Raw genomic sequence first — 24390 nt, 5'->3', positions numbered from 1 at the left:
GCATTGATGAGTCTTTGTGGGTGTCTCGATACACACTGAAGTAATTTGTGGGACACCTGTGTTTTGGTTGTGTCATCAGCCACGTGCCTTCAGAATGGTAATTGGAATACACCTGAATTTCCTTGGCGTCATAGTACTCTGTCTGTACTGAAACATACCTGCCCTCTTTGGAGAAATTCAGTCCTCAAATTTTGCTAGGTGTTGTGCCGATGAAGGCTAGCTGGGACAGATACTCGGATATAATTATCCAATAGAATAGCTCCATGCTATTAAAGACAGAACTCACATGAAAACAATACTTTTGATAAATTACTCATCTATTATTTACGCTCATCTAAGTTTCCCTGCTGCATCTTCACCACACACTTTCCCAACATTGCCTGCTGTACTGCTCTCTTTCAAGCAGGCCAGCAATCCAACACACTATGTCATGCCACTCTGTCATGGAGCCACATTAGCTGGCAGTTTACACTACGAGCAAACAACTCATTTGATAGATTCATCACTTGGACTCATCCCTGGTACTACAACCAAATCTATTTCTGGCGTAACTATGATAAATCATTTAGGCAGTAGGAAGAGAATGGACACAACCCCATGAACAATAAACACGAGAAATCCATGAGCAGTTACAGAACACACATGCTACTACTAAATCTTGACACCCTTGACGATAACAGTAGGTACCTCTTCCAATCCTGTATCTGACACAACTTGTAGAGGCATAGGGTGTGTTGACATTTATGGTGGGTGGTGGAGACATTCTTCTTGTTATCAGGATGGCATTCTGCTCTCCCACCTTGATGTTGTTGGTTCGACATGCTCGTTGGGAATACAGAAATCCATTGGAGGTGAAGGCAGCAACAGCACGAGTGACTGCACTCAAGGAAAGTCTTTGTGATTTATCAAGCTATATCAGATACAGATGCACACACTTACCCGGTGGGTGCAGTCTGGTGTCAATCCACACTGTCTTCGTGTCGGTGTAGTGGTGGCAGATGCACCTGAAGACGACACATGCCACTGAGCAACACTGGTTGCTTGGTGGAGCTGATGCACTGGGTGCTGAGACAGTGGCTAGCAGTCAAGGCACCTATCTTTCGGCTGGTACTGACTGGATTCATCTGCAGTGCTAGGCAGCAGCACAGAGGTGGTGTAGCATGGTGCAGTGTCCCAAACACCGGACTGATGATAATGACAGCTCTCCAGCGGATGCACAATGGCCATCTGATTACAATCACCGGCTCGAACCTGCATGGTGACTCGTCTGAAGCATAAAATTAATGTCCTGGTGGCTGTCCGGTGATGAAGGTATGCTCCACAGTTACAAACATCTCCATACACACTGATGTAGTGTGTCATCACTTTGCAGGTTGGCTGTGCTATCAACAGCAGACCTTTGGAATCATAATTGGAACACTGTGCCCCTAAATTCCTAGGTGTTATGGTACACCACCTGTAATGCAGCAACAACAAGAACCTATGTGTTGGAGAATTTTATTACATGATCAGTCTCACACAGTGTGTGCTCTCCCATGGCCAGTTCCTCCCAGCTTAGTCTATGTCTATGTTGGGATGAATGGGCAATCCACCAATACCAAGACCACTGAAGATAAATGGCATTACAGGTTGGGACATGTGGAGATATTGTCTTTGTTGGAGCACATGCTGCATGAGATGGACAATGCAATAAAAATCACAGACACAGAGGTTCTCACTTTGGAGAAGAACTAACACATCCTCTTGTTCAGGAAAGCAACAGAAATCCACAAACACGACAATAGCATAAACAAGAAATAACAAACCCTCAAGATAAAGAGATCCTGGATTCCTCTGCTGCAGCTAATGACCGCTGCAGCACAGCACAGCACAGCCATAATGACCACAGAAAAACCCTCAGACATCGCCAAGACTTGTACAATTAATCTCTGGCTATGAGCTCAACTCCAATCTGGCACAAGGATGAACCTTTGATAATGCAAGTCACTCATACTGATGAGATGTCAGGAAAATCATAAACTGATAACAGAGAACCCAAGAAGTCAACAGGCAATATGTCAACAAGCGGCAATAAAAGACTCAACAATTTTGTAATGTTAAAAATATTTTTCTTCCTGCGTAGCATACATACATTTAAAGAGCAGCAGCCTAAAATACAATAATAAGAGTTCTTTTAAACAGCAGGTGGGCCATATATGCACAATATGGTATGTTGCATGTTTTATTTGTTATCTCAAACAGTTTCATATTGGTGAACAGTGCTGATTTCTTAATCTATTCTCTCTCTCTCTCTCTCTCTCTCTCTCTCTCTCTCTCTGTGTGTGTGTGTGTGGGGGGGCGGAGGAGGATGGAGGGGTGGGGGGGTGGGGGGGCACGAGGAGAGCAGAACTGGAATTAAAAGTTTACCTTCAGCTGCATTCCATGCAACATCATTACAAGAGAAATTTAGGTTAAGATTCTTGCCAACTCGTAAATTGCATGTCTCTTCAAATTCTTCTTCCTTTATGGTGAATATCTTGAAAACTGAAATTAAACGAAGAAAGAGTAAATAATTATCTTCACCTTATGTTCCAATATGAGTAGCATAAAAAACATACATTAGATAAAAGCACATACCATTTCTTCCAGCAATTACAACTTGAGTATTGTCTTTATTGAGCGCAAGGGCATTTGCAGGTGCCTCCTGACTGATAAACATCGTACGAGACGACATCTTCTGTAAAAAGGATAAGCATATTTTAATACAAGAGGAAACTAAAGAATTAGTTTCCCTGGTGTTGGAATAGCAGTGATCATTGAAAGTTCACTCAACTGAAATGTTATGACACTAGAAATGTACTCAGTTAGAGCATTCCCCCCCCCCCCTCCCCCCTGATGGTACTGTAAAACATTAAATGTTACCCACACAAACAAATACAGCAAATGCCTTATCAATGTGCCACTCACTCAATAACTAACACTTGGAATGTGTATTAAAAAGGTGTTTTTATGAGTTATTTTTCTTGATTTAGATGAGGAAAACTGTATTTTCTATGATTTACAGTGCTGTCATCATCAGTAGTAAGAGTTATTAAAGTGACCTTAGTTAATGGCCACAAAGTTTCTACACTGTAGTGGAGGGACCAGTAAATATGTGTAGCAAATGCTACTATTGCTCAAGAAGGGTGACAGAGAAGATCTGTAAGCTTCTAGCACATATGTACAAACTTATAACTTCATTTATAAGCAACTGACTCACTGAACAATTACACTTCTACAACCCCTTAGAATAAGCAGTATTTTGCAAAGGTTTTTCAACTTTTGACCATTCCCGTCCATTAAAGCTCACTTTGAAAAGACCATAGTATGTAACATTAACATAAAATTGGCCTTTATTGAATGTCTTAAAAGGGTTTGCTACAGTCACAATGGGCGCCAATCAGAAGTTGGAGAGGTTCTTGGATCATTTTTATTAACGAGCAGTGATAATGATCAGAGTAGATAAACCCCTCCTAACCAAAAGGATCTCGGTGGCCAAATATATTTGTTAGGGGGTATGGTATCTCCAAAGCTTTTTTTTTCTTATCTGTGGAAGATGTATACAAATACATGGACTGGAACAGGAGATGGCTAGTCCCAGAACCACCCTGGATTTGTTTATGACATTATGTCTATTTAAAACTAGTGAGAAATAAGAACTACCTAACGTATTTCATTAGGTTCTATGGAACAATGTACGCCACAGTTACTTGGCCATTAATTAACAGAAAGCTGACAAGAAAATTTGAAAACAGAATAAGAAAACCATAAAAATTCAAAAATATTTACAATAGTATATTTAGTAAATAATTTGTTATAGTACAATGCTCTAAACTACTACAAGAAACACTTTCACAGAATAAAAGAAGTATGCCACAAGGAAAGCTTTCCAGTTAGCTTTGAAAATTATCACTTTTTTACCTTTCTATACAATGATTAAACTGTGAGCTGCCAGTTCTTTTTCAATGAGTATCTATTATTAAGCAGGAATCTCATGAGGGAATTTATGCACAAAAATGGCACAGTTAGAATACCGCGATACATGAACAATTGCCAGCTCAAGTTTGCAAACTGAACTACAGATCATTCTGTATGCTCTTTTCTGAAGTAAGAATATTATCTGTGAATTCAATGAGTTGTCCTAAAACATGAGACCTTGACACCTTTGGACATAATGTAGTAAAAGTACATAAAGTAAAAAGTTTGCATGTTTCCATACAGGGATAGAGGAACTACTGCATCAGTGCAATGTCATTCAGAAGGTTAGAAACATTTTCAGTCTTCTTCATATCCTATCAACATCTTAACATTACAACTAGACACTTACATATTCCAATATTTATACTTCCAAGTGAATTTTCCTCTATCTTTAGTCCTAAGAATTTGAAATATTTAACTTCAGTGGCCATTTGATGACCTAGCGACAATAGAATTTTGTTTCTATACGAAACTTATGCACCTTTATCTGACAGACAATCATTAATTTTTCTCACACTGTGCTCTTCACCTAGAGAGAGTTACCTATGCAGCAGTTGGTTTTGGTGTGAATACGGGAAAAACTGTCAGAAATCCACTACTGAGAACTAACTATGTGTCTCCAAATATTGGCCATAAAATTCAGATAGGGAGAGCCAACTAAACGGCAGAAATCCACAAAGAATATTGTCAAGCTGCACAGCATTTAAACAGCATCAGTTCATTCTGACCAACAATGGTGTTACAATGAAACTAAAATCAAAAATTGTCATGATATACATGAGTACTTATAGATTACAGTGCGCACAAAGAGCAATGGAGGTAGACAGGCTTTGTTTTACAAAGGGCAGTGCTTGTGCTGCTGTCATTCGCAATGCACAGCAGGTAGCAATGTTCATTCACAGCCATTGATTAGATATGTCTTTATGCCACTAACTAACATACTAGTTAACAGCATTTTGTTGGCAGCCTTTCCTTCACATCCTGCTTGATGACATGGTTAGATTTCTACATAACTTCATACACATACACACCATCAGTATGATGGGCATGTACATGATTAGAGTTGCAATTCTCTGTGACAGCTAGAATTGCCACCAGAGTGCACTAGTGTTGTTCATATTTGGTGTTGTTACAAGACCAGGCATGCTATACAAGGAGCATGAATTCTGAGTGATCACTGTGATGAACAGAGAGATATCCCGTACTTGTGTGAGACCATATTATCAGCATCTGACAGAATTGAAAGAGGGCTTCAGTGTGGGTCTCTGGTCAATTTGCAATATACAGATTTATGGAGCATTAGGATGTGACAGTGGCCTGATGTTTGATTGCATGGGAATGTGAGTGCAGGAATATTCACCATCAAGGTTCCAGTCTGTCACCTCTGACCACTATAAGGAAAGTCCACAATACTGTGCATGAAGCCAATGTAACTCCTTCATATTGTGCCTGCCATCCGACAACAAATAACAGACACCCTGCAACATTTTATGTCATTTGCATCATTGCTCAGAAACTCGCAGCAGCTGGACTACAAATTATTAACCCATGTGTGGACTACCATTTACATCACAAAACAAACAGCTGTGTTTGGAGTGGTTCTGTAACCAGGAAGCATGGACCGCTGTAGTATTCCAGATGACCATCATTGACAAGTATGGCAGCAACATGGAGCTACTCAGTATGACTTCCAGTCACTGCTAGTAGTGACTGAGGGAACTCTGATGGCAAAATGGAAGGTCGAAGATATCCTGCATCCTCATGTGTTATCTCTCGGTGCCATTTTTCAGCAAGAAAATGCTCATACACACATGGCACACGTCTTTAAGCTGTCTGTGATACTTCTGTGGCGAACAAGACTCCCAGGTCTGTTCCAGATACAACATGTCAACGACCAGCTCGGACATCAATTATGTCGCCAGTGCCAGCACATCAACGAAGGGTTACTAGTTGTGGGCCACTTTGCCTCAGGAGAGGATACAACAGCTTTATGGCACCTTTCCCAACCAATCAGTGCACGCATGGAGCTCGAGGTGGTGCAAGAACATACTGTTAATTGTGCTCACTCTACCAAGTTCTTAAGAAATTTGAACTGATTTTGTAATCAATGAAATAACATCACATACCTTTCTCAACAATTGAAGTTTAGTTTCAGTTTCTCCTCCCCTTCTGTGTGTTTCACTTTTTTCTTGTCAGGAAGCATGTGCGTGTCTTGCATCTTTTATGTTAAAATGTTGTTAATAATTTCGATTGAAATATGAATCTCAGTTACAGTGACAAAATTATACAAATTACTCATGTTATTTGGCTGGCCCTTTCTTCATTTTCAGCTTTAGCTGCGCACAGGTGTTTCTCTTATTGGCATATATAGCACTTTTTACTATATATGTTGAAATATTAATGATTTTGACTCAAAGGAAGAATCTACATTGTGGTGACAGACTGATCTATTGAGTATAACAAGGTTCAAGGACTAGGTCAAGCCTGAAGGGAACAGTTAATGAGTTGGTGAAGCCAATGGATGTGAATATTGTACAGGGTGACAATTATTGAACTACATGAGGAAAGAAACGTAAATTAGTTACAAAATATGGTGTACTCACACTTCATTCAACATGTAAACATCACTACAGGTATTCGGATTTAGGTTATGACATGTTCGACATGCCTGCCATCATTGGTGATGATGTGGCACAGACGAATAGCGAAAATCTGCATGACACACTGAAGTGTCAGAACATTGATGCTGTTGATGACCTCCTGAATGGCTGTTGGATCTCCTGAATGGCTGTTTTCAACTCGGCAATGGTTTTGGGCCTACTGCTGTAGACCTTGTCATTAATATAGCCCCACCAAAAAAGAGTCCCATGTGTTTAGATCTGGAGAATATGGCCAGGACATCAAGTACTCTCCTGCTTCGATGGGGTCAAGCTCCGTCTTGAGTGCACCATATCTTGTCAAAATCCGACTCACTTTGGATAGAGGGGATGAAATCATCTTCCAAAACCTTCACGTACTGTTCAGTAGTCACCTTGCCATCAAGGAATATCACACCAATTACTCTGTGACTGAACACTGCACACCACACAGTCCCCCAAATGTGTCGATTTTGCTTACTGATGAACCTATCCAAATGAAAGTGGGCTTCATCACTAAACCAAATCATACAGTGCATACTAATTCCCATCATGCCCTGTGCCCAATCATGCAGTCTGAATGTCCTAATGTAAACCATTCAGAAGTTATGATGATTTTATTTCATATAGTTCATTAAATGTCACCCTGTATACAAAGGTTGTGGTGTCAAGACTTAGCTGTAGCATAGCCCAAAGTCTAGTTTTGGTTTGAAGGTGACAATTTGGCTATGTGTTGAAGAATTCAACAAGTCTAAAAGTCAAATCTTGGGTTTTTGTGACAGACTGATGCATAGCATAGCCAGAGATCTGTGTTAGCTTGGAAGCTGGTAGTTTCATTTTCCATTATTTGCTGTTATATACCAATAACAGCAAAGCCAAAATGCAGCGAAAAGCAGAATATGAAAACTCAGTGTTAAATAATTTATTGTTTTTGTATATCTAAAAACAAAGATGATGTGACTTACCAAATGAAAGCGCTGGCAGGTCAATAGACACACAAACAAACACAAACATACACACAAAATTCAAGCTTTCGCAACCAACGGTTGCTTCATCAGGAAAGAGTGAAGGACAGGGAACGACGAAAGGATGTGGGTTTTAAGGGAGAGGGTAAGGAGTCATTCCAATCCCGGGAGCGGAAAGACTTACCTTAGGGGAAAAAAAGGACAGGTATACACTCGCACACACACCCATATCCAACCGCACATACACAGACACAAGCAGACATTTGTAAAGGCAAATAGTTTCGGCAGAGATGTCAGTCGAGGCAGAAGTACAGATGCAAAGATGTTGTTGAAAGACAGGTGACGTATGAGCGGCGGCAACTTGAAATTAGCAGAGGTTGAGGCCTGGCAGATAACGAGAATAGAGGATATACTGAAGGGCAAGTTCCCATCTCCAGAGTTCTGACAGGTTGGTGTAAGTGGGAAGTATCCAGATAACCCGGACGGTGTAACACTGTGCCAAGATGTGCTGGCCATGCACATCATGGCATGGGATTTAGAGTAGGACCAGGTGAATCTGATGGAACCAAAGGAGTTGAGGTTGGAGAGGAAATTCTGGAGTTCTTCTTCACTGTGAGTCCAGATCATGAAAATGTCATCAATAAATCTGTACCAAACTTTGGGTTGGCAGGCCTGGGTAACCAAGAAGGCTTCCACTAAGCGACCCATGAATAGGTTGGCGTACGAGGGGGCCATCCTGGTACCCATGGCTGTTCCCTTTAATTGTTGGTATGTCTGGCCTTCGAAAGTGAAGAAGTTGTGGGTCAGGATGAAGCTGGCTAAGGTAATGAGGAAAGAGGTTTTAGGTAGGGTGGCAGGTGATCGGCGTGAAAGAAAGTGCTCCATCACAGTGAGGCCCTGGACGTGTAGAATATTTGTGTATGAGGAGGTGGCATCAATGGTTACGAGGATGGTTTCCGGGGGTAACAGACTGGGTAGGGATTCCAGGCGTTCGAGAAAGTGGTTGGTGTCTTTGATGAAGGATGGGAGACTGCATGTAATGGGTTGAAGGTGTTGATCTACGTAGGCAGAGATGCATTCTGTGGGGGCTTGGTAACCAGCTACAATGGGACGGCCGGGATGATTGGGTTTTGTAGGGGGCCTAAGGTTCTGAGGATTCCTTGAAGCTCCGCCTGGACATTAGGAATGGGATTACCTTGGCAAACTCCAGAATTTCCTCTCCAACCTCAACTCCTTTGGTTCCATCAGATTCACCTGGTCCTACTCTAAATCCCATGCCACTTTCCTTGACGTTGACCTCCACCTGTCCAATGGCCAGCTTCACACGTCCGTCCACATCAAACCCACCAACAAGCAACAGTACCTCCATCATTACAGCTGCCACCCTTTCCACATCAAACGGTCCCTTCCCTACAGCCTAAGTCTTCGTGGCAAACGAATCTGCTCCAGTCCGGAATCCCTGAACCATTACACCAACAAACTGATAACAGCTTTCGCATCCCGCTACTACCCTTCCGACCTGGTACAGAAGCAAATAACCAGAGCCAATTCCTCATCCCCTCAAGCCCAGAACCTCCCACAGAAGAACCACAAAAGTGCCCCACTTGTGACAGGATACTTTCCGGGACTGGATCAGACTCTGAATGTGGCTCTCCAGCAGGGATACGACTTCCTCAAATCCTGCCCTGAAATGAGATCCATCCTTCATGAAATCCTCCCCACTCCACCAAGAGTGTCTTCCCGCTGTCCACCTAACCTTCGTAACCTCTTAGTTCATCCCTATGAAATCCCCAAACTACCTTCTCTACCCTCTGGCTCCTACCCTTGTAACCGCCCCCGTGTAAAACCTGTCCCATGCATCCTCCCACTACCTCCTACTCCAGTCCTGTAACCTGGAAGGTGTACACGATCAAAGGCAGAGCCACGTGTGAAAGCACCCACGTGATTTACCAACTGACCTGCCTACACTGTGAAGCTTTCTATGTGGGAATGACCAGTAACAAACTGTCCATTCGCATGAATGGACACAGGCAGACAGTGTTTGTTGGTAATGAGGTTCACCCTGTGGCTAAACATGCCTTGGTGCATGGCCAGCACATCTTGGCACAGTGTTACACCGTCCGGGTTATCTGGATACTTCCCACTAACACCAACCTGTCAGAACTCCGGAGATGGGAACTTGCCCTTCAGTGTATCCTCTCTTCTCGTTATCCGCCAGGCCTCAACCTCTGCTAATTTCAAGTTGCCGTCGCTCATACGTCACCTGTCTTTCAACAACATCTTTGCATCTGTACTTCTGCCTCGACTGACATCTCTGCCGAAACTCTTTGCCTTTACAAATGTCTGCTTGTGTCTGTGTATGTGCGGTTGGATATGGGTGTGTGTGCGAGTGTATACCTGTCCTTTTTTCTCCCTAAGGTAAGTCTTTCCGCTCCCGGGATTGGAATGACTCCTTACCCTCTCCCTTAAAACCCACATCCTTTCGTCTTTCCCTCTCCTTCCCTCTTTCCTGATGAAGCAACCGTTGGTTGCGAAAGCTTGAACTTTGTGTGTATGTTTGTGTTTGTTTGTGTGTCTATCGACCTGCCAGCGTTTTCGTTTGGTAAGTCACATCATCTTTGTCTTTAGATATATTTTTCCCACGTGGAATGTTTCCCTCTATTATATCCATATCATTATTATGTTTTTGTGCATATTTGTCCAAGCAAGTGAAAAATCTGTTTCAACACTCTTCAGAACCTAGTATATTAAGGTTCCTATTATAGTATATTAAAGTTCCTATTATGTTAAGTACCTAATACTTCTTCATGGTCAAGACAAAAACATTGTTAGCTTCATACATCCATCTTCAGATAGACCATGGGTTGCCAGATGTTACCAAGTTTTTTTTTTCGGAATATGAATGAATCCTTCAAAAAATAGATCTGTATTTAATTATGCTTCTGTATTTGCTATCAATTTTGGTACTAACATGCACCATGTTCAGGTCCCCAATGATAAATTGGGTAACTATACAGAGAACCAGGTAAATGCCATAATACATCTTGATAGGGCACAATCAGATCGATACCCACAAAGATTAATTCCTTCCCTCCTGTTTTTGGTATTAAAATCCATATATCCATAAGATTACCAGGTTTATAACAGAGATATATGTAGACAGTGCACTGTGCCACTGAAATCAGTGGCATATAAAGCAACCTTTTCAATTACAATTGAAGGATTCATCCATTCTACAAAAAATTAAAAAGAACATTATAATTTTGGCTTTACAAAGCAGCTGTTCTGCCACTATATGTTCTGACCACTCGTGACAAGTGTTACAAAAATGTACTTCGAGCTTAGTGTGTGGTCAGCCCAACATAAACTTTCACAAGCAGAAGCAGGGTATCAGCCGAAGACACAAGACCAAGAGCATTGCCATCAGAAAAACACCAATGGTAATAGGCATCCTCGAGAGAATTATGTTGTTGTAATGGCACAGGACTGGCCACATAGCAATGCCGAATCCCAACAACAGATGTAGGAATAATATGGTTTACTGGAGGATATGGGGACGAACAAGAAGAAGACACTGAAAGCAGAGCTCATATTGACAGAAAAGAACCACAACTGAGTCGGCAATTCTCATAAATGAAGATACAGACATCACTCTTCACCATCACACTCAATTTTCTTTCAACTGCGAATTTTACAACCACACTATGTAAGCACCCTCACAATCCCTGTCAGCATTTTGAAGCATATTTGAACTTTTTTTTTTGCTTTATAAAACGGAACAAAAAAAAAAAATGAACTGAATGAGGATTATAGCCTTTTTGAATAAAATTTCATGTACATCTTCAACTTTTTGCAGTCACCTCATTCCCAACCATTATCTCAAGTCAACACACCAACATTTATTTGTTTCATCAGCACTTCACAAAAAACATAATGTAGAGCAGACCTATTTTCATTTATCCCTCATGGATCCATAATGCACAGTGAGTTAGTTTGGTTTAGTTTTGGGCGTATCCCATGGATTATGTTTGCAATGAACTGTGCCATGGAATGTGCCAGTTGGTTTATAATCTCTCACTGACAAAATGCTACATTCTGCTTTTTATGTAACTAGGTGTTTTTCTTGATATAAAATTGTTTTTAAAACTTTCATTACCTGCCAGCAGATTTAATCATTAGAGAGATGGTCAAATGTTTTTATGGTTGCTTACTTTCCTGTCTTTTGTTCAAGAGTAAGGTTAAGTTGTGCGTAGTGGAGGCTATTTTTGTTTGTAGTGTTATTTTCATGTATGTTACTATTATTTCCAAATTGCACCTGATTCTTCACAACAAATTTCATACGAGAGTATACGTATTGTGAAGCCATTGTTAGTACGCCTATATTTGTTACAAAATAATTGATTACATTACGTTAAAGCATGGACACCAGATTATATCCTCAAAGCCCTTTTCTGCCCGAAGAGAACTTTCGTGTTTACGTATGGAATTGCCCCAGAAAATAATTCCATTATGGCATTAGTAAATGAAAGTGTGCTAAGTAAGCCAATTTTAAAAACAATATTTCTTATTTGTTGTTATAAAAAGGTTTAGATGCTTCATTTTTTGTGTTAATTTGCGTTGCAGAGTTAAAAAAACAAAAGAAGGTGTAGCCATGTAATGTGGCAGCATGTCTCTCAGATCTGCACAGTGTGTACCTGCCATGGAATGTCTAGCACTCTAGCTGACTCACCTCAGAGATTCAAAGGCACCCCACTAATGTTCATTATTCCATGAAAACCTTACTTAGTTTAAAAAAAAAAAAAAGAAATATTTTGAGATGGTTACATTTGTTCAGGATTTTTGTCCAGTAAGATTGGTTAATACTACCAACTCATGAATAAATGAGACTAGTTACCATGAAAGTCTTAGTGTTAAGTAGTTTCAATCACATCCTGATATTTTTTTGAACAAAGAAAAAAGAAAACTCAATAAGGACACACAAGAATAAGTCAAAAACTTGAATGACATAAGTGGATAAAAAATTAAAATAATATTTCACATCTATGTAAGCCTAGTAACTTATAAATCATCATCCTAACCAAATGGCCCCCAGCCCCAATGGATTACGATCTCCTCTAACTATTTTATCTTTTAAATATTCTTTACAGAGTTTCTCAGTTACATGTAGAAGAGATGGATAGAGAGGTGGAACTGCACATCAGCTACAACTTTTATGAAAATAAAAATTTATCATAAATGTTTTGCCATAATTACTTTCATCATTACTCAAAAATCAGCTATTTTAATAGATACTCACCATGTCTGGCCCACCTGTCTCGTGTTTTTCCATCATGTTCCTTTTCTGTTTTGATCATTCAGTTAATGAAAGCCACACATTTCCTAAATTGGAAAACTCACATGAAATAAATATAACATACTGTTTTATATTAATGTCTTAAGATAGCAGAACACAGTGGCAATAATTGAAGAAGTTTCTCTATGAGTATCAATAATGCTATGCAATATTTCAGTGACAAACACGTTTACAAGTGGGAGAAAAACAATGCACACCATAACTATTCTTACAGCAAATATCACTCAGTTTTAGGAATTAAAATAAAGATGTTATATTTTGCAATCAACATATACTTGACATTAGACAGCATGTAATATACGTGCATTGTTAGAATTGTAACATAAGTTCATTTAGAAGTGCACTGTGCAAGCTTATATATATATATATATATATATATATATATATATATATATATATATATATATATATATATATATATATATATATATATATATAATAACACCTCCAAACAATTTAGAACATAATCATCCCACACTAGAGAGTGCCATCACATATTCCAACTCACCCTGTGCAAATGCAATCAGCTACAAATATGCCACACCATAACTCTCTCTCTTATATATATTATAATAGAAGGAAACATTCCACGAAGGAAAAATATACCTAAAAACAAAGATGATGTGACTTACCAAATGAAAGTGCTGGCAGGTCGACAGACACACAAACGAACACAAACATACACACAAAATCCAAGCTTTCGCAACAAACTGTTGCCTCATCAGGAAAGAGGGAAGGAGAGGGAAAGACGAAAGGATGTGGGTTTTAAGGGAGAGGGTAAGGAGTCATTCCAGTCCCGGGAGCGGAAAGACTTACCTTAGGGGGAAAAAAGGACGGGTATACACTCGCACACACACACATATCCATCCACACATATACAGACACAAGCAGACATATTTAAATATGTCTGCTTGTGTCTGTATATGTGTGGATGGATATGTGTGTGTGTGCGAGTGTATACCCGTCCTTTTTTCCCCCTAAGGTAAGTCTTTCCGCTCCCGGGACTGGAATGACTCCTTACCCTCTCCCTTAAAACCCACATCCTTTCGTCTTTCCCTCTCCTTCCCTCTTTCCTGATGAGGCAACAGTTTGTTGCGAAAGCTTGGATTTTGTGTGTATGTTTGTGTTCGTTTGTGTGTCTGTCGACCTGCCAGCACTTTCATTTGGTAAGTCACATCATCTTTGTTTTTAGGTATATATATATATATATATATATATATATATATATATAAGAGAGAGAGTTATGGTGTGGCATATTTGTAGCTGATTGCATTTGCACAGGGTGAGTTGGAATATGTGATGGCACTCTCTAGTGTGGGATGATTATGTTCTAAATTGTTTGGAGGTGTTATTAGTGACTCAATTGACTTTTTATTGCTGTTTGTAAGAATAATATTTGAAGTGTTTGATCTGTGGTGGTTTGTTAGTGAGTTACTGTCATGTTGGCAATTATGTGCAATAGATTCGATGTCATGTGAAATTATGGGCGTAGTATATTATGGTTGGAGATTTAATTTTATATTTCATTTTTTTTTTTAAGTCATGGGCATGATAATGAAGTTCACGACTAGGTTGCTGCATGCTATGAAGGAGAGTGACATACGGACCACGACTAGGATGCACGTGCTTGTGTTAGGTTGGTGAAGGGGTGGGGATATGATTTTTGGGTTGCGTAGTTATTTGTAGGTAATTATGTTGGATTTTGAAGTATTCAATACCAGATTTGTTGCGCTGTGTGCAGTTTCACGGTATCATTTATTCTGTTTCTGCTATATACTTAAGTATTTCAGATACAAGTTTTTTTCAGGTTTGAGTTACATTGGCTTCTATTTGGTTGAGGGATGTGTTTGGTATGTCTTCCTTATTAAGACTGTTATACGTCCCCATCCGCAAGCCCCCTACATTTCGTGCTGTTAGTTTCATGTTACTTCTGCAATCAAATGTTTTTCATTTTATTTTTGTCCATGAGTATAAAGTGTCATGTTATTCTCAACGTATTGTGTAAGCCTGAAATAAGAGTGTCTGCCACCTTAATGATACCATGAATCAAAGCCGATGAATGGTACTGCAATCTTCGGTAATCCCAGAAAAATATCTTAAGAAATGCAAACATCTGATACTAGTGGGTAATAGTTCAATGTTTGTAATTGGTTTAAACTTTTTCTAATGGTCTGGTGTACTTTCCATGTAAGTAGCATGCCAAAACATAATATGTGAATTATGACTGTGAGCCAAAATGAGCACTAACACCCATATAACAAAGCATTTGAAACTTTACAATATGATTGATAGTACATAAATTTAGTTTTGTCTGTAGTGTAAGAGAGGTATCAGAATTGGGCGATAACTTCTTTGGAAAGTGTAACGTAATAATAATGCGCATCATACATAAACTGAAGAAGGTGATCAGTAATACACAAATTAGCAACTATCTGGGAAGAATGGGATTCCCATTTCAGTCAAGTCGTCCTGATTAACACTTTCTACAGTTTTCCCGAATAACTTCAGACAAATTCTTGCTAAAAGGCTTCAATGCTAAAATCAAATTTCCTGCACATCCTTATCCAACTAAATCAGTAATTACGAAATCAACAAAAACACATGCTTGGCACCACTGAGGTCATTAATAAAAACACGGAAAAAAACTTAAATGGTCTTACTGAACACTTGTCAATACTTTTCTGCTGACAGCTGTGGAAAGAATAATAAGCAATCAATAATTACAGATAAACGGTTCTGCCTTGGGCAAACATGTTTCGGAAAAGTTTCACCACCGTCAGTGGGTTCCTTTCTTTCATTAGTATCACTTAATGACATTGATGTGGCTGTTTATGTTGGTCTGAATGATAAAATAAAGCAAGCTATTAGATGTATTGCAAATGAAAGACAGTCACACAAATATCAGTATGTGATACTGAGAAATAAATGAGCCCACTGACAATAGTAAAACTTCAGGAAGTTATGTATCAGTGCTAAAGAAGAAGAATTTGTTTGCTAACAAAACCATATTTCCATAATTATGTATTTGAAAGTAAATACAGACAAAAAGAGACACTGAACCACAAGACGAATAGTATTTTTGTTTTTGTATCATTAGCAACATCTATGGAGATCCTCTTGCTTTGAGTAAATGAATGAACAGTGTACATAATCTATTCTAATCTCAACAGTGACATCACTAGAGACATTCCAGTACTCATAAAGCATGGAGGGAGAAATCTGCAGTATCATTGTTTGAGTATATATGTTGACAGTTAGGAACCGGTTTGGAGAAACCAATTTAACCTAAACCAGAACGATACAGTGATAATTAAATGAGAACATACCACACAAACCTTTTCAGTGTTTTAATAAGTACATTATACCACTCAGTGTTAGAAGTAGATATGGATCCCATATTTGAAGGCATTTACTGTTGGAATTTGCTAACACATTCAAATATCTGGGTGTAACACTCTGTAGGGATATGAGAGGGAGGGATCACATAGGCTCAATCATTGGTAAAGCAGGTGGTAGACTTCAGTTTATTGGTAAAATACAGGGGAAGTGCAATCAGTCTAAAAAGGCGATTGCTTACAAATCACTCATGTGGCCCATCCTAGAATATTTCTCATGTATATGGAACCGATACCAAATAGGACCACCATGGGATATGGAATGCATACAGAGAAGGGCAACACAAATGGTCACAGGATTGTTTAATCCATGGAAGAGTCTCACAAAGATACTGATGGAACTGAACTGAAGACTCTGGAATATAGACGTAACCTATCTCTAGACAGTCTCTTTACAAATTTTCATGAACCAACTTTAAATGCTGACTCTAAGAATACACTACAATCCCCTGTCGCTCACATAGGGACCATGAGGAGAATAATTACAGCATGCACAGAGGCCTTCAACAATCATTATTCCCACATTCCATACATGAATGGAATGGGAACAAACCCTAATAAATGGTACAACGGGACATACCCTCTTCCATGCACCTCACAATGATTTGCAGAGTATAGACGTAGATGTACTACACCGTGTAAGCAACACGAAGTATGTGATAGTACTAATTCTGTCTTGCACCACAAACGGAAATTAAGAAATTAATGTGTTTACATGACCTCTACATTCGATGAATTAATGTGCCACTTGACCTCTATAGTGGGCAATTCCACTATTTTTCCGTGCGTACAGTGAAGATGAAATACTGTCTTGCAATAATACACTACTTCTATGTTATCAGCAAAGTAATCACACCAACATAAGTTATTACAGATACTAAAATCAGATCTTTCGAAGCGTGAAACTGATATTCTCTTAACGACAATACAGAAAAATTATTATTATTATTATTTTTATATTCACCATTAACGTAGGCTTATAATTCGGCACATCTACGATGAAAGTACTCCTTGCGCATCAAGAAAGTCTCACACATTTGTTCAGGCAGTCACACAGCAGCTTAGGTGCTCGGTAATAAGCCGAGAATCTCTATTCATTCTTTCTTACGTAGGTTTTCGGTTTCGATTTATCCCGCATTCTGTCACATAACATTTGTGTTTCATTCGAGATGTAAATATGATCATAACACTAGCTTTAAACACCTGTAATGTATTTTTTTTAATTTTGTAAATCGTCAGCCCATCAGCACATTACATGACAATACCACTCGTTAATATTTGCATCAGTACACCGCTGTTCATGGTAATGTTTATACTATTCCCTGCAGCCTGGAACGCTTCCAAATCAAAACAAACAGCAGCGCTATCTGAAGGATAAATATTAAATACTATAATTCATGACGAAAGGAACAAACAACTGTCGAGTTTCCCTAAGTCAGGAATGAAACTTCGCTGCGACTTACAGAAAATCGAATTAGGCTATCAAAACAAACAAAAATAAAAAATGTTAGAAAGGTCTATAATTCGTTCCACTCTTCCGCAACAATCGTATATTGGAGAACAGCAGAGTTAATCGACACTGTGTACTTATTGTTAAACGGGTATCATAAACCACAGAGCACACTGGAAATCCTATGCTGGAACGAAATAAAATATTCTCATCTTTCTGGCCGCGTCAAGTGGTCAGAAAGGCAACGAGTTTTCAACCAGTTACCCCTTGGACATTGTCAACAGGCATAACTACTGATGGGAGAAGAAATGGAACTCCTTCACGCCGGCATTTTCATAATGACAATCTGAAAACTTCTGTTGTTACCTCTGCGAAAGGGTTATTATTTCCATCAGGAAAGTGCAGGCTGCAGGTCTACGATATTGTCCATACGTTTTCATGCGATCACTCTTTAATTTGATTCCATCTGGGATGACAAAAACTCTTAAAGGGTAACGGTTTAGGGCAGACGGAGAGAAAAGTGTCAGGGCAAGCTGTGGGTCAAAATGTCAAAATGTCTGGGACAGTCTGGACCCATCGTAGGGTTCTTGGCAGATATATACAGATATCATCGACGGTACAACGATTGTCAGTAGCAGGTAAGTCACCACTGTTGCTGCGCACCGACCCCTCGGCTTTGGCCAGTGACGTCATAGTTTACTCGTAAATATTAATCAATTTATTTTCGAGCCACAGATAATAAATCGGTTATCTTCTGTGGCGAGGCGTTATCGTCGTAAATTGAAATAATTGCATGTGTTTTTAAAAGAGAGGGCTAGACATTCTGTACGATTTTCGTCGCTTGCATTAATTTAAATCGTTTGTGCGACAACTCGTTGGCTTTGACCAATGACGTCAAAATTTGCCGGAGATGATTTATTAGACAGATTTAACAGCAAAGACGAGTGTTCATAAACAAAGGAATGCAAGAGAGAAAACAGACGGTAGACTTATATTGAGGATATCGCTTGTTTGAGTTCTAATACTTCTGTAAAAAGTGAGCAAAAAAGGGGATAGAAGTAACGGTAGCATGGAATATCTCAGTTGACATATATATGAGTTGTATCTCGAACTTCCGTCGATCTGTACAGCTTAGCTGCAGTACGGGATACAAATTTAACGTACGTCGACTTCTTCGTTTTCGTTGGCATTAGTATCCTGCTCTTGCAGTACGGGGGACAAATTTTGCAGGTGTTGTTTCTTTTACCACCGCTACTACTAGCATTCTGTTCTTACTTAGATAGTATTACTAGCGAAGGCGAAAATTTGCATCCCATACTTCAGTTGACCTATATCGGTCAAATGAAGAATAGGATACTATTGCATACGAAAATGAAGATATCGACATACGTGACATTGGCAGCCTGAACCTCAGTTCAACTACGCGAAGGCGGAAAGAAACAACACACACAAAATTTGCACCGTATACTTCAGTTGACCTATATAGGCCTTGTTAATGACGACAAAAAAAACCGACAACAGTAAAATTTGTATCCCATTCTATAGTTGAACTATACAAGTCTACTGAAGCATGGGATACTAGTACTAGCGAATGGGAAATAACGACATATATAACATGTGTATCCTGTACTTCAATTGACCTATAATATTCGTCAACTGAAGAATAGGATACTAGTGCTAGCGAAGGTGAGAAATAGCGACGTACCTAACATTTGTATCCTGTTCAGTTGACTTATGCAGGTAAATGACATCAGTGTGACATGTCGCGTTTTTCGTCTATCTAGCACCAGTACACGCCAACTGAAGTATGGGATACGAATTTTATGTATGTCGGCCTATTCGCCTTCAGTAGTCCTTGTATAGATCCAATACTACGAGGGTCACTCCAAAAGAAATGCACACTATTTTTGTAAAAATACAGTTTTCATTCTGCATGTGTGAAAGTTTTACAGTGTGCAGATACATCCTTCCCACTTGTTTTCAAACTTAGTTCAACCTGTTTCCGGGAGTGGCGTCGTCACAGCATGTCTTCAAGATGGCTGGTACACTTGACGTTCGTCAGAAGCAACGTGCTGTCATAGAATTGCTGTGCTGTGAAAACGAGACAGTGGGAAACATCCACAAGAGGTTGAAAAAGGTGTATGGAGATGCTGCTGTCGATCGCAGTACAGTTAGTCGGTGGGCAAGCAGGTTACGTGATGAAAGCAAGCACGGCAAAATTGAGGATTGTCCTCGCAGTGGCAGACCTCGTACTGCACACACTCCAGGCAATTTGCAGAGAGTTAACGAATTGGTGACTGCTGACAGACGCACCACAGTGAACGAATTATCACGCTACGTTGGGATAGGGGAAGGAAGTGGTGGCGTTAAAAAAGGTTTGTGCCAGGTGGGTTCCCAGGATGTTGACAGTGGCTCACGAAGGAACAAGAAAAACGGTATGCAGCGAATTTTTGGAACAGTACGAGAATGGTGGAGATGAATTTCTTGGAAGAATTGTGTCAGGTGATGAAACATGGCTCCATCATTTTTCACCAGAGACGAAGAGGCAATCAATGGAGTGGCATCATGCAAATTCACCCAAGAAAAAAAAAATTCAAAACCACACCTTCTGCTGGAAAAGTTAAGGCTACGGTGCTTTTCGATTCCAAAGGACTCTTGCTTGTGGACATCATGCCAAGTGGAAACACCATAAATTCTGATCCATATGCGACGATACTGAAGGAACTTCAAGCTCAACTGCGTCATGTTCAACCACATCGGCAAAAGCAGGATGTTTTGCTGCTGCACGACAATGCATGGCCACATGTCAGTCAAAAAACCATGGAAGTGATCACAAAACTCCGATTGACAACACTGAAACACCCACCTTACAGTCCTGACCTGGCTCCATGGAACTATCATTTCTTTGGGAAACAGAAAGACTCTCTTCGTGGAACAAGGTTTGAACAGATGACACCCTTGTGCACGCTGCCAAACAGTGGCTCCAGCAGGTTGGTCCAGAATTTTACCGTGCAGGTAAACAGGTGCTGGTTCCTAGATGGTGTATGGCAATTGAAAGTGATGGAAATTACGTGGAGAAATGAAAATATTGTTCCTAAAGGATGTATCTACACACTGTAAAACTTTCAGACATGTAGAATAAAAGATGGATTTTTAAAAAAATAGTGTGCATTTCTTTTGGAGTGATCCTTGTAGTACTAGGTTAGAGAAAAAGAGCAACGACTGCAAAATTTGTATTCCATACTGCAGCTGACGTAGGCATGCTTGACGCAGAACAATATAATATGACAAAGAAATATATCAAAATAGACAAATACAGTACAACATAAAAATAAAAGACTAAAATTACCATAGGGAGATTCCATGGTGACTCACGTTAACATTTTGAAGTCAGTGGTTAATTATGTTGACTTTTTATCAATCTATAAACCTGTGTTATTTTTCGTAAGTCATCATCATACATTGTGTTACTCAGGCAAAGATCTTGAATTAATATTTAAGCGGTGAAGAACATCAAAATTAAAGTACAAGAAAGTAATTTATATTGTGACTTGTGTTACAAGTATGGGACATCCTATTGCTAATGTACAATTTAAGTAATAAGTTCCCTCAAACTATTAGGAATATGTATCTGGTTTTTATCAGATAAAATGCAAATTAGGTTGCCATTCAATTGACACACTTACAGATTTCTAAAAATATTTATACCATATAAAATATTGAAATATAATGGAAAGAAGTGTGTGACTCAATGTTCCGTGACTCATGTTACTTGCTACTTATTGTTGGGAAAAAATTTTCCTGCGAGCAGAGAAATAAAAATATGACATTATTCACCAAACAAGATAAACTTAACATTAACATTTCATTTTTTAAACACTATGAAAAATTACAAGAGCATGTCATCTGGTAAAATGAACTGTTTACAAGCTCATTTAAAATTCAGAGAATTGATAATATCCTCTTGCATTGACATCAAGTGGATTAATTTTCCTTTTAATATCATCCTGTTTATACAATATTTCATCACATTTTGCAGTCCATAACCAGTAGTCACCAGCATGCTCCATTGCATTGATTATAAAAGTTTCCAAAAATTACACATATCTCTCCAGCATAGAATTTATCATCATACTTTACTTTGTACGCCTCCAATTTTTACACTTTTTATAGTCTCTTCAGTATGAAGATCTGTAGCAGGGAAATTCTTTGGAGACAGCAGGTATGTTTGTAGTACTCCTTCCTGGTAGTGAAAGCAGTTAATGCTTTTTATGTTTGGTATTGACAGTGCCAAAGAAAATATTTGAGCCAAATTGAGTTTCACATTGATTCCTTCAATTTCATTAGGAAAGATATGAAAACTTGCATAATTGTGGTACTTGCAGGTGCTTGAGCAAAAGTTGATGCATCACCTGCTAAGAGTTTTAACCTTTTTACTGCATTCAACACTTGCTGTTTCGCAACTGCACCAATTCCATCTACAGCTCCTTTACCATGGGATATAGCAAAAAACTTCCAGTCGATATCCACATTGTGGAAAATTGAATTTTATGTATGGCAGCAATAATATATTTGTTCTAAAATTGTGTGGCATGCCCATCTGACTACCTTCTCATTTTCAGGTGTAGTAGACATTACCTTGCTAATGTATGCAATCACAGTTCCCTTGGAATGGGTTAAGTTGTCTGAAACAACCACTGGGTGATGAGAACCCGAATGCCGCAGTGACACAGTGAAAATGGTAACTTGAACTTGTGCACTTTGCACCTCATTATATCAGTGCTTAAACTTTTCCTTGATACTTGGTGAGTTGGGAATTTCATACAGTACTAGCCAAAAAATTGTTACCAAGGATTTGGCCATGCGAAAGGTGTGTGCCAAGTTTGTGCCAAAAATCCTTAGTGATGAACAAAAGCTGATTCGTGTTAAAATTTGCCAGGAAATTCTGAACTGTGTCCAAGAAAACCCTAATTTTCTTCACAATATGACTACCGGTGACGACTTGTGGTGTTTTGAGTATGACCTGGTGACCAAATGCCAGGGCACTGAGTTGCAAACCCCCAATTCCGTGCATCCAAAAAAAACCAAAATGAGCAAGTCAGGTGTTAAAAACATGCTCAGCTCCGGTTTTGACTGCTGCGGTGTGGTTCACAGGGAGTTAGTGCCCCTTGGACAAACTGTGAATGCTAAATTTTACATGGAACTGCTTGAAAGGTTGCACAAATGCGTCCTCTGAGTGTGGCCAGACATTATCACTTGTTGGAAGCTGCACCATGACAACGCGCAGTGCCATTGCATGCTGCGGGTGTTGGAACACCCGGCAAAGCACAGGGTTGCCACATTGCTTCACCCTCCCTACAGTCCAGATTTGTAGCTGGTAGACTTCTTCCTCTTTCCCTGGCTCAAGCAGGGCTCTGTAGAAGACTTCCAAAAAGCTGTGACGGTGTCTCTAAAGAGGATCATGGAAAGCGAATTCCAGAAGGCATACTTGCAGTGGGAATTGCGTTATGTGCATTGTGTCAAAGCACAAGGGTGCTACTTTGAGGAATGCTAGGGATATGTACCAGTTAGTTCAATAAAAAAAATGAATTATTTTTTTTTTTTCCTTGTGTAGTTCAGCTGAGGGACAGGATACCAATGTTACATACATAAATTTTTTTAACTATATATGACGGTAGTATCTGTTCCCGAAAGAACAGTTACCGTCGATGACCATGCAGCTTTGCTAGAAATGAAATGATAATTAAATTGGCACCCTAGCTGCAAGCAGGCGTTGATACACTTCATTGGGGACATGTTGAAAATGTGTGCCCCGACCGGGACTCGAACCCGGGATCTCCTGCTTACATGGCAGACGCTCTATCCATCTGAGCCACCGTGGGCACAGAGGATAGTGCGTCTGCAGGGACTTATCCCTTGCACGCCCCCCCGTGAGATCCACATTCCCAACATGTCCACAACACTACATTCGTAGTGCGCCTAATAGATGTAGTGTTGTGGACATGTTGGGAATGTGGATCTCACGGGGGGCGTGCAAGGGATAAGTCCCTGCAGACGCACTATCCTCTGTGCCCACGGTGGCTCAGATGGATAGAGTGTCTGCCATGTAAGCAGGAGATCCCGGGTTCGAGTCCCGGTCGGGGCACACATTTTCAACATGTCCCCAATGAAGTGTATCAACGCCTGCTTGCAGCTAGGGTGTCAATTTAATTATCATTTCATAAATTTTTTTGTCTTCGCTAGCGTTAGTATCCTATTCTTCAGCTGACCTATATGGGTCAAATGACCTATGTATAGTTCAAATGAAGTACAGGATACAAATTTTACATATGTCGGTCTTTTCACCTTCACTGATGGTGGTAGGTGGGCTCAACTATCAAGCTGCTAACGTGCGTGGTTGAAGAGAGTGGCAGAGAGAAGCCGCCTACTGCAGAGCAGCTGGCAGCTTGACTATGTTGGCAGCAACCGTCATCACAGCAGCCATCTGCTGTGTCATCTGTTTGAGCATGCACATCATTCAGTCGAACATTCTTGTGAGCATGGTAATCAGGCTGCTGTTATCGCCACTTCTCATAGCAACTGCATAGCTTGGAGC

The 24390-nt window shown here is 39.8% G+C and overlaps 1 protein-coding gene and 2 non-coding genes across 3 annotated transcripts in view; 1 reads left to right on the top strand and 2 right to left on the bottom strand.

Annotated features, from left to right (window-relative positions):
- Positions 1-17922, bottom strand: part of LOC126175590 (GATOR complex protein WDR24) — a 117146-nt gene extending 99224 nt beyond the window's left edge. Inside the window, exons 1-4 of the mRNA XM_049922452.1 lie at positions 17310-17922; positions 12894-12976; positions 2617-2716; positions 2407-2523 (exon numbers count right to left, since the gene is read on the bottom strand). Of these exons, the coding sequence (XP_049778409.1) occupies positions 2407-2523; positions 2617-2716; positions 12894-12929 (253 nt within the window). The 5' untranslated portion in view covers positions 12930-12976; positions 17310-17922. The remainder of the gene's footprint in view (positions 1-2406; positions 2524-2616; positions 2717-12893; positions 12977-17309) is intronic.
- Positions 17923-23603: 5681 nt separating this feature from the next.
- On the bottom strand, positions 23604-23678 carry Trnat-ugu (transfer RNA threonine (anticodon UGU)). The gene has a single exon. It is a non-coding gene; the product is annotated as a tRNA-Thr (tRNA).
- Positions 23679-23865: 187 nt separating this feature from the next.
- On the top strand, positions 23866-23940 carry Trnat-ugu (transfer RNA threonine (anticodon UGU)). The gene has a single exon. It is a non-coding gene; the product is annotated as a tRNA-Thr (tRNA).
- Positions 23941-24390: the final 450 nt, after the last annotated feature.

The sequence above is a fragment of the Schistocerca cancellata genome, chromosome 3 (assembly GCF_023864275.1).
Source record: "Schistocerca cancellata isolate TAMUIC-IGC-003103 chromosome 3, iqSchCanc2.1, whole genome shotgun sequence".
NCBI classification, from domain to species: Eukaryota; Metazoa; Arthropoda; class Insecta; order Orthoptera; family Acrididae; genus Schistocerca; species Schistocerca cancellata.
The sequence above is the reverse complement of the archived record's forward strand: the minus strand, read 5'-3'. Positions and strand labels throughout refer to the sequence as shown.